The 11,653-nt window shown below is 54.2% G+C and overlaps 1 protein-coding gene across 2 annotated transcripts in view; it reads right to left on the reverse strand.

Moving 5' to 3' along the window:
• Positions 1 to 11,653, reverse strand: part of Gna15 (G protein subunit alpha 15) — a 22,138-nt gene that overhangs the window by 7,618 nt on the left and 2,867 nt on the right. The window contains exons 2-4 of one of the 2 annotated variants that reach the window (XM_055607764.1): positions 5,880 to 6,064; positions 4,331 to 4,482; positions 3,806 to 3,934 (exon numbers count right to left, since the gene is read on the reverse strand). In XM_055607764.1, the coding sequence (XP_055463739.1) occupies positions 3,806 to 3,934; positions 4,331 to 4,482; positions 5,880 to 6,064 (466 nt within the window). Of the gene's footprint in view, positions 1 to 3,805; positions 3,935 to 4,330; positions 4,486 to 5,879; positions 6,065 to 11,653 lie in introns of both variants that reach the window. The other variant, XM_055607763.1, reaches the window with a different exon arrangement.

The raw sequence follows: 11,653 nt of genomic DNA on the forward strand, positions 1-11,653 counted from the left end.
CATCCATCCAACCACCCACCCATCCACCCTCCCACCCATCCACCCATTCATCCATCTATTCATCCATGTTGAAGAAAATGATACATTTTTTCCCTTAATTTACTCTGTAAGGTTTTTTTTTTTTCTTTATAATGGATAATAATGCCCTTACTGAGCTAGAGAATGGATACACATCAATCTTGGGTTTATGCAAAGAGAGGATGATATTACACTGCTCTGAGAAGCCATTCAGTCTCCTTAGGAAGTGGGGCTCTCCTGGGAGAACTGGTGCCAAAAGGCGTTTTGGCCTGAAAGGGATATTCTGTTAATCAGCGTAAGGACCCAGAGTTAGGCTGAAGGATGCACGTGCAAGCTGCATGCCTCCACAGTCCAGAGCTATTGAGACCTGGCTGAGGTGAGGCGAGGCATCACCCTGCTCTGGGGAGCCAGCCTATCCCCACAGACACGAGGCACTCACGGGGAACAGGTGGCCACTCACCTGACACAGAGGGCCACAGGGGACAATATGGGTGTCTAAACGCAGGCCAGCCTGAGTTAGGTCCCAAACACAGAGGCCACACCCTTATGTTTGAAAGGCAAAACTACACATTCGCTGTGCAGAAGGGGCAGGGCAAATATAGCCACGCGAATGTAGAAAGCCAGGCACAAGCCTCTAAACAGGCACAGTCTTCGTAGGGCAGGCTTGAGCACTACAGGTAAAGAGGAGTTTAATTAAAACTGATATAAAAGGCAAGGCCTTCTCTGCTGCTCTGAGCAGCCAGCCAGGCCCCACAGATGTGGGCTCTCTCGGGGACAGGTGGTGGCTCAGCCTGGAGCCACGGGGCCCGAGGGCCCAAAAGAAGATTTTGGACACCATACAGTCTTGTGTCTATATTCATGCTGTCCTTTTAAATGGCACAGATAAATCGGTTTACAATCCAGACTGGCTTAAGGAAAGACAGATGCCTTTCTTCTGCTCATACAAAGAACAACATCTTTAACTGCCCTGTGCTTCCTGCACATCTCATGCATTTACAAGTTTAGGACTATGTATTACTTGGGAGAAATTATATGTTTTCAGAATAAAAGAATTGGACAAATCTGACGTGATTCAAACTGCAGGCTGCTGAGACGCTGACACATTTGTTCCACCACCCTGCTTGATCCAGCTCAGCTGCTTCCGGTGCTGCTCCCCGAAAGTCTGCTCCCAGGACAGCTTCAGCAAAGCTGCTGATCTCAACTAGTCCAGCCTTTCAGACTGTTCCAAACAGGACTTTAATTAAGCCTGAGATTTTACAGCACTTAGAGAGCGGACAACAAATCCCATTGCTAGCTTGCCTAATCAATTTTTCCAAAATTAGTTGGGCCCCCAAAAAGGATTCCTTTGCCCCCAAATCAGCCGGAAGCAACTTTGAGAAGAATGATGTGCCATTTCCCTTTAGGTGGGGTTGGTAGGTTTTTTGTTTGTTTGTTTGTTTTTTGCTGTTGTTATCATTTAGGGGATTTGGTTATAAGTTGTTAATTGTCTTATTAAGAGAAAAAACAAGGTATAAAACTTAAAATCAGGGATTTATTTCTTTTTCTCTTTCTTTCTAAGGTAAGGAGAAAATGGTTGAAAAGATAGAGGCTGAATATATAACTAGCTTATAGGAATAATAAGACAAAAGGTAAATTATTGAATCTATGTTTCAGTTTGTAGCTTTAATTGTTATTTTTGTTTACATTGTTATGGACTATCGTATATTGATACAAATGTAAGGTTTTCATGGTGTGAATTTTGGTGCATTGATACAAATGTAAGGTTACTTTTTGTTACACACATATACATGTTTCTATTCGGACAGGTATTGTGCCTGTAGAACGCATTCACAAATACAAAGCTTACTTCCAGTCTTTTTCAAAGCTGCTATTACAAGCTGTTTTGTATAGTTTAAAAATATAAATTAATAGTTAATCAAACTCATGGTCCTGTCAGATAGTCTAGTTTATCACAGAACTATGCTTCCTAGGTTAAATGGATAGGTAAATAGCTAAAAACAAGCCATGTTTTGCCTATTCAGATATAATATAGGTGATGATGATATGCACAGTTAAATAGGTGGTCTTCAAAAGCCTCAGAGACCTACAGGACATGGCATTTAAAGGTGTGTTTATTATCTTAAGGACTCTTTGATGAGGAGACATGCCAGCTCCTGGCAGCGCACTCTACCTACCTCAAAGAAAAGGTGGGCACTGAAGAGTCACAAGGCCAGGAGGGATTTTCTCTGAGGCGGTGCTGGAGAGAAGTGGCACAGAGGGAAAGCTTTTGCAAGCATTACATTATTTTGGTGAAGTAGTCCACAGAGAAATGATTAAAGCAAATGGCATGGGATACGGGACTGGGAAATAACCAGGTAGGTTAGGGGGTTAGTATCTGCCCAGTTCAGTGTATAGACTTATTAAAATTATATCAGATTTGGGAGTGGTGGCGCAGGCCTTTAATCTCAGCACTCAGGAGGCAGAGGCAGGTGGATCTGGCCAACCTGACCTACAAATCGAGTCCAGGACAGCCAGGGCTACATAGAGAAACCCTGTCTCAAAAAAAGAAACATAAAAATAATCTATCCAGTGTCTATGTCTTTTTAACTGATATGGTAGCAGATTAATAATAACTGCTATAATAATTATAAGCTATTAATAGTAAACATTAATAGGTTTTATATTTTCTACAATACATCCACACACACATCCATCCACCTACCCACCCATCCATCCACCCATCCATCCATCCATCCATCCATCCATCACCCGTCCATCCATCCATCCACCATCCATCACCAGTCCACCCATCCATCCACTCATCCACCCACCCATCCATTCAGCCACCCACCCACCCATCCATCCATCCATCCATCCACCCACCTACCTGTCCACCCATCCACCCATCCACCTGTCCACCCATCCATCCACCCATCCATCCACCCACCCATCCACCCATCAGTCCTGTTCCTCTGTAGCCCCTCAGCATCCATGTCCCTCCCCGTATCTCTATGCTCTTGGCTCATGGCTCCAACATTGCTTCCCAGGTGTATCCTGCCTTGGGCTCTCTGTGGATCACAATACCTCAGTGGCAAACCCTGGGGATCACTTGGGCTGGGATGGCGTGGGACCTGTTCTAAAGTATGCGGAGGATCCAGACTAAGCTGCCTCAGGAATGTGTTGACCCTGACCGTGACCCTTGTCGCGTAATGTCCCCCTGTGCCCAGCCTCAGACACCTGCTGGTGGCACAGATCGTTCTCTGTCTCAGATGGCACCTAGCATCGATTGCATGGTCCCCTCTCCCTGTATTCTTGTTGACCCCTATTGACCCCTGTCACTGGCCCAGTCTCTTGGGTGACCTTGACTGCATGACGCCACTATTTAAATGGGGTTCCTTAACCTCTTTCTCTTCTTTGGTCTCCTCACTTGGGGCCTCTTGGCCTCCCTCCCCCCATGGATGTTAAAATATTCCAGGACTACATCCCCTCAGCCCGAGCCATCCTTCCATCCCTGTGATGACCACATGATCTGTCCTCCCTTCCCCAGAGGCATCCTTTTGAGGGCTAGAACCAGAGAACTCCTGTTCATCCTGCAACACCCTAATAACAATGTCCATCCTCCACGAAGATCCGTGGTGGAGTTGTGGTACCTCTCGCTCTGTCCTTCAAAGTCTCAGGCTGGACTACAAAGGGTGCTGGAGGGGCCTATGTCGGGCTTGTCCTCCTTGAAGGACGGAGGGAGAACTCATGTTGACCCCTCGGGGTCCCAGCACACCCGCAGGCACTCCCGGGTCAGGCCCCCACTCACCGGAGCTTGGTCTTCTGCACAGAGAAGCAGTACTCGTTGATGCCCGTGGTGGGCATGCGGCTGCGCAGCACGTCCTGCGCCGTGGGAATGTAGCCCTCCTCGGCGATGCGCTCCAGGTGAGACAGGTAGCTGTGAAGGGAGAGGCCTGTGAGGCCGGGGCCCCTGAAAGCCCCGGGGTGTGCGGTGTTGCCCAAGGGCCTGGAAGGACATTGCCCTGGAGTCGCACATCTGGGCCAGCCACAGCTCGGACCCCACGGAGAACTCGGGTGCCGGGTGGAGCCAGGCAGCTGCCACTCAGCCTCCACCTGGTCCCTCCTTTCCATCGCCCCCCCTTCCTCTGGCTCCATATTCGGAGGCCCCGGCCACGCCCCCTTGAAGACCCCTTCTCTCCCTGGGTCCCTCCCCCTCCGCGGCCACGCCCCGCGGCCACGCCCTCCACCCGCCCCGTTCCCCCGCGGCCACGCCCTCCACCCGCCTCGTTCTCCCGCGGCCACGCCCTCCACCCCCAGAACCCGCCACACTCACTACAGGGCCGAGTCCAGCAGGTGGAATTCACGCCTGCGCTCGTAGCACGCGCGGATGCCCGCGTCCCGCCACAGCTGCTGCATGGCCGCCGCGTAGGGCTTCCCGAGCGCGCTCACTTTGTAGGGGTCCTGGCTCATCACCAGGCTGGCGTGCTGCTGTAGAGACAGGGGAGAGGTTCGGGCAGCCCGCGGGAACTGCGCGCCGCACACCCATCCCCGAAACACAGTCCTTCTCTCCCTTTAACCCACCCTGGTATCACCGTGGCCGAGCCTACAGTCCTAACTGGCCCACACAAGGAAAGGCAGCCTCTTGGGAGGGAACTCCTATTCATCCTTCGGTGCCCTTATACAAATACCCCCTCCTCCAGGAAGGCCTCTCCCAGAGCGCTGCTGCCCCACTCTGGGCTCCACCAAGGACCAGTCCTCACCCCAGATGGGCTGGAGGTGTCAGAGAACAATGCCTGAGGGGCGGCGCTGGTGAAGTAAGACTCTGTAGTTGTCCCATTTTATGGAGTGAGGCACAGAGAAGAGCATGGGTCTCCCGGGGAGGGGAAGGCAGGCACTGCCGTCTGCCAGGCCCCGCTGTCCCTGCGGGGGCAGGAGGTGCGAGCGGGGGCACCGTTCTATGCCTGAGACCTGAGGCCTTTTCTCTTCAGACCCAGGAGACCCAGCTAGCCAGGGGGATCTTGAAGACAAACCCCCTGTGCTCGCTGCAGAGTCGCTGTTCTCTGCAGGGAAGGTCATCCCAGCTGGCCTGTTGCCCGTTCCCACCCCCATGGAGGGCTTGGGGGGGTCACAGGACCCTCACCCAAGTGCCGTGCCCAGCCTCTCCCTCAGCCTTAGGCTGGAGCCTGAAAGCTGAGGAAGGCTAAGGCAGGGGCCTGTTCCTGCCTGGAAAGGCTTTCAGGGGCCTATCGGGGAGGAGGGACACCCACTCCTCTCCGGCTCCTCCGTAGGCTCTGTAAGGTCACCCAAATGAACCCTGTCTGTCCTTGGCACCTTGGGAGGGGGACAGAGATATTTATGCCTCTGCCTAGAGTCATGAGGGCGTTACAGGACTGGGGAGCATGTGGGTGATGCTGGGTGACAGGTAGGGGTGTCCCCAAGGGCCTGTCAGCAAGGCTGTAGCTGGCTGTTCACACAGAAGCAGGGACCCCGGGACCACAGCATGACTCAGTGTTTGGAGCTGGACCGTGAAGGCCACTAAGCCAGCAGAGTGAAACCTTAGACAGAGGGTGCCTGGTGACTGGGGAGTCCGCTCAGCGGGTAGAGCGTTTCCTGCACGAACGTGAATTTCACCCTCACGTTGGTTAGTGCGCTACTTTAACGCCAGCCCCGCGGGATCCAGCGCCCTCTTCTGGCCTTTGTGGGAACGCACTCACATGCACAGACACATAATTAAAAGAAGAGATCAGCTGCCCTAGGAGACTCATTTCCAGCATTTGGGGGAACTTGACCTGTGGTTCTTGGGATGTTCCTGGGATCCCTGCTAGGAAATGCTTTTCATCCACCTCCGAAACGCCACGAGGCCCAGGGGTCTCTGCGCTCACCTTGCTGTCCGGCCTGCTGAAGGGGATCTGCAGCCGGTCCATGGCGTCGATCATGGCCTGCATGGAGATGAATATGTTCTGGTAGACCAGCGGCCGGAAAGCTCTGCGGTCCTCCTCGGAGTAGCCTGCGCCGTGAATGATGCGCATCTGCTTGATGAACGTGCTCTTCCCGCTCTCCCCGGGCCCTGGGGACAAACAGTGTGCTCGGGGTAAGGGGTGGGCGTGGCGACCCCCGGGACCACTGCGACCACGGAGCCCTGAGCCGCTCCGTGGGGACCGCATTTTCCTTACTCCTCACAGTGTTGTGACAAGGTGTCCGGCTCGGCGGCATCAGACAAGGCTTGTGTGGCCGCAGCCTCCCTCTAGGAGCAGATTCGGCTGCTCACATCCATCCAGGCCCGTCCCCGAGTCCATGGCGTCTTGACCCTCAGCTACCTGCGGCCACACAACCCCACCGGGCACAGCCCGAGGCTGAACTAATCTGCATTTTTTCGTGAGGCTCAGAGGGTTTTAGACAGTCCAGCTGACCATCAGTGTGACCCGCATGGGTCTCTGTTCTAGTCAGGGTTTCTATTGTTATGATGAAACACCATGCCCAGAAGCAAGATGGTGAGGAAGGGGTCTATCCGGTTTATACTTCCATATCATTCAAGGAAGTCAGGGCACTAACGCAAACAGGGCAGGAGCCTGGAGGCTGGAGCTGATGCAGAGGCCATGGACGGTGCTGCTTACTGGATGGCTTCTTGTGGCTCGCTCAGGCTGCTTGCTTATAGAACCCAGGAGCACCAGTCCAGGGTGGCACCGCCCACCATTGCTCACTATTAAGAAAATGCCAGACGGTTGGGTGGTAACACATGCCTTTAATCCCAGCATTTGGGAGGCAGAGGCAGGTGAATCTTTTTGTGAGTTTGAGGCCAGCCTGGTCCACATAGTAAGTTTGAGGCCAGTCTGGGCTGTCTACAAAGAGAAACTCTGTGTCCAGATAGATAGATAGATAGATAGATAGATAGATAGATAGAAGAAAGAAAAGAAGGTGGAATAGAAAGAGAAAGATGCGCCTGACATTGGCCTCTGACCTCAACATGAACAGGCAGCAGCACTACACAAGCACGCAGAAACCCAAGTAAAAACATCGATAGATATAAGAACGACAGTGAGGGTCACAGGAAGGTCAAGCCGTACCCCCTGTCCATAGCATGATGTGGCTGAATTGTGCTCTGGATGGAACTCAGTGACTCAAGCGGGCGAGGCAGATGCAGCTGAGCTGCGCCCCTGGCTACCAATAAAGTTTTATTGGAACCTAGCTCTTGGATTGGCTTTTGTGCTGAAAGGGCAGCAGTAAGAACTGGATGTCTGCGGCTGGAGAGATGGCTCAGCACTTAAGAGCACTGGCTGCCCCTCCAAAGGTCCTGAGTTCAATTCCCAGCACCTCTATGGTGGCTCACAGCCATCTATATAGTGAGATCTGGCGCCCTCTTCTGGCCTGTATCTGTACATGAGGACATAAAACACCCAATATAACTAAATGTTAAAAAAAACCGTCCTGCCACGGGGAGCAACATTTTTACAACGCTTCTTTCAGGTCTGTTAATTTTATTTTACATGGATGTCTGTGTTGCCTGCACATGTGTCTACGTGACACATGTCTGTAGTGACCGTGCTGTTCCGAGAGGGTGTCGGATCCCCTGGAACTGGAGTTGCAGAGGGTCGTGAGCTGGGCGGTGCCGGGACCTGAACCTGGATCCCCTGCAGCCAGAGCTTGTAACTGCTGAGCCCTCTCTCCAGCTCATGCGCTGGGGTGGGGCGCGCTCTCTGCCGCCTGAGTCCACTGCTCCCCGGGGCTGCGGTGACAGGCTCGCACCACCGTGCCCAGGAGGAAGGTGGGCCTCAGTAAGCGAGTGAAGGCTCCTGGCCGGAGCAGCCACAAGTGAAGCCATGGCTCTAATGATTATATTAAAATCTTCAGGACGTGCAGACACGCCGCAGCTCCCTGCCGCCTGACTGGGGTGGTGGGAGCACCCCCACCCCGAGGCCTACCAAACGGACCAAGCCTGGGGACAGGAACCAAGAGGCTGGCCCCAGTTGGTCAGCAGCCCACCCCTGGGACACTCCACACAGCCTTTCCAAGGAAGGGAAGTGGGGACCAACCACATGAGACTCCCCAGGATGAGGGTCAGGGACTCATGCAGGAGGAAGTGGGAAAAGCTACAAGAACAGAAAGAGGAACGAGGGCCGGGGGCCGCGGCCCGGGGCTCACCTGCGGCGCGCGTGGTGGGTTCCATCCCAACACATAAAGCTGGCACAGAGGCCCAGGCCCATCGTCCCAGAGCTCGGGGCTCGGGGAAGGAGGTTTAGAGTTCAGGGCCGTCCTCACCGTCATAGCAAGTTCAAAGCCAGCTTGGGCTACCTGAGATACTGGCTAAGAAAAGAGGGGCGCGGGGCGGGGGGCGGAATGGGACTCGGGCAGTACTGTCTGCAAATCTGAGGGTCATGTGGACAGGACAGGCAGGGGCGTGCGCGCCTCTCTGAGACTCAGTTTCCCAAGGTGTTCAGTCTCTTACAAGAGTCCAGAAACTCCTTGTCATTAATGATGTTTGCAGGAAGACAGGGGTGAGGGGTAGAGGAAGCTGTGTGTGAGCCGCGTGGAACAGGGCCTGCAGATACCGGAGCGGGGGCCTCCTTCAGGGGGCTGAACCCAGATCCTCCTGCGCCCTAGGCAGGGCTCCACGCCCCAGCCCCTCACTGGGGAGTCTAGGCCGAGCTGCGCCATGACCACGCCCCCATTCCCACCCTGACCACGCTCCCAGCCCCTCACTGGGGCATTCTAGGCGGGGCTCCACCTGACCACGCCCCCAGCCCCTCACTGGGGAAATTCAAGGCGGGGCTCCACCTTTGAGCCACTTCTGTTTACTCTTGAGACGGGGTCTCACTAAGTTCTCAGATTGGCCTGGATCTCGCAAACCTCCTAGTTCAACACTCCACTCCAAGGGGCCTAGGTCACAAGCGTGCGCCGGGACCCAGCTGACTCAGACGCCAGGACGAGCCCGCGTTCCTGCCAGCAGCTTTTAGAGTGATGATGAGACCTTGTACTCCTTGTGTCAGTGTCTCCTGAGATCCTGGCTCGGAGGCCGCACAGCTGCACAGCCGTCACAGATGACCAGCATTTCTACAGTTTCCCAGGACGCAAAATAAGAGCAGGAATCAGACTCCCGAGGGCGCCATTAGCAGAACCGGCCACAGGCATCGGCCTGCGCAGACGGCCTCCACCCGGTGAGGTTTTCCAGGGATGCTGTGCGGGGGACAATAGGGCAAGGACATGACCTATGACCTCCTGCTCAACCCTAAATACTCACATCCCACTTCTGACTGAAGGGAGAGGACAGTTACGGGCTCCCCGTACTCACTTTGTTGTAGCTCAACGACCTGAGTTTTTAAATTTTGCCATTAATTTCTTCATTTTATTTGCCTGCGCGGCTGTCAGTGCGAGTGTGCAGTACCTGCAGGGGCCAGAAGAGGGCGGCCAGTCCCCTGGACCGGGATCACAGGTGTTTGTGGGTGCTGGGAACGGAACCAGACCCTCTGGCTCTAACCACTGAGCCATCTCTCCAGCCCCAGCGGCATTACTCCCCCCCCTCCACATTAGTGGTCACTGCTCCAGACACTGACGCAAGCTGCTACTTTGAAGCCACCCTGGGCAACTTGGCAAATCAAAACCAAAACACAGAGCGTGGGCGCTGGAGAGCAGTCTCGGTGGCTAGAGAAACGGCTGCTCCCTCGGAGGACCCAGGTTCGGCGCCAGCACCCACAGGGCGGCCCACGCCCGCCTGTGACTACCGTTCCAGGGAATCCTACTGTTAGCAGTGTCTCCTGGCCCCTTCAGGTACCGCACACACAGACAGACAGACGCCCAGACATACAAACTAAAAATAAAGTCACCCTTTAAAAATTACTTAAGCCAGCCAGGGGTGGTGCCCGCACTCCATAGGCTGAGGCAGCTGGATCTCTGTGTCTGTGCCAGTCTGGTCTACAAAGCGAGTTCAGGACTTTTACACACACAGAGAAGCCCAATCTCGAAAAACAAAACAAAAAGTGAGTTAAGCCGGGCAGTGGTGACTCATGCCTTTAATCCCAGCACCCAGGAGGCAGAGGCAGGTGGCTCTCTGAATTCCAGGCCAGCCTGGTCTACACAGAGTGAGTTCCAGAAACCCTTTCTGGAAAAATAAAAGCAAGCCGGGCTCGGTGGTGCAGGCCTGTAATCCCAGCACTCTGGGAGGCGGATGCAGGCGTGTCTCTGTGAGTTGGAGGCTGGCCTGGCCTACAGAGTGAGTCCAGGACAGCCAAGGCTACACAGAGAAACTGTGTCTCAGAAATCCAGAAAGAGAAAAAGAAAAACCAAGACAAAAGTCAGTTAAAATAACACGACCGGGACCAGCCAGGGGGTCCGGAGGCTGGTGCCTGGGGAATCTGTGATGCTCTAGCAAGAGACCCTGTCACAAAATGAGGGGCCAGCAACTGAAGCAGGTGCTCTGCGTGGACTGTGGTCTGCAAGTACAGGACAGAAACCCAAGGCCCAGGAAGAGCCTGTGACAACCTCCGCTGAAGCTCTGAAGCACACAGAAGCCCATGCAGCTCTAAGGCAAATCGTGGGGCTCTTCTCTTTCCAGAAACTTCCATAGGGGGTTTGGCTGTGGCAACAGCTCTCTCCACCTGGCCAGGCTGCCCAACCCAGACAGGAAGTGGCTGCTTCCTTCTGGAGATGGCAGGAGGAAGTGCAACCAGGCGGGGACAGCAATGTGGGGGTAGCATGCCAAAGGCGGGTGCCAGGAGGACTCAGCATCTCACACCCCAGGAAATGGGGCACGGAGCCCAGCTACCACATCTGGGTGTGTGCGTAGCTGTGCAGGCCCCAGACAGACGCTGAAACCTCCCATGACCAAGTTTCCTTGGTTGTCATTCGATATCTGGGTTCTTCAGTCCTTGACAGAAGCACAGGTGGAATACAAGACTGAGAAAGCACACCGTGAGCTGTGTGGCTTCGGGCAACTTGCTTCACCTCTCTGGGCTTGCTCAACAAAGCTACTTTTCTGCATTAATCCTGGCTTTTCACTCTTGGTCACATGCTGGCTGCCGCATTCTTGATGCAGACAGTCCCTCTCAACCCTGCCTAGGCTCAACCCAGCCAGCTTCCTCAAAATCCCTGCCCACTCCAGGAAAAAAATAATACGCTTTTGGATTCGATTCCTGTTTTCACATGGAGTGAGAGGCGTCCATCAAGAAAGCGCATGGCAGTGCCCAGGGGCCACACAAACCCCAGGGTCCACCTGACACTGGAAGAGCGGACAGGGTATGCAAAGAGGGGAACACCGCATGGTGGCTGCAAGAGACAGTCAGAGCAATGCTGGGAAGGACTAGAAGGAATCTGTCCTGAAAATGGACTCATTCATCCGTCCATCCATCAAAACTCACAAATAAAAATCTACCTATCTACTCATTCATCCACCCATCTGTCCATCTGTCCATCCATCCACCCATCCACCAACTTACCCCCTTACCAACGGATCCACCCATCCACCCACCCATCACCCACCCATCCACCCATCCACCCACCCATCTACCCATCCACCGACTCATTCACCCATCCATTCACCCACCCATCCACCCACCCATCCACCCACCCACCCATCCACCCACCCACCCATCCACCCACCCATCCACCCACCCACCCATCCATCCACCCACCCATCACCCACCCATCCACCCATCCACCCACTCAT

This window comes from Psammomys obesus, unplaced genomic scaffold (assembly GCF_907164565.1).
Source record: "Psammomys obesus unplaced genomic scaffold, mPsaObe1.curated_primary_1811, whole genome shotgun sequence".
NCBI lineage: Eukaryota > Metazoa > Chordata > Mammalia > Rodentia > Muridae > Psammomys > Psammomys obesus.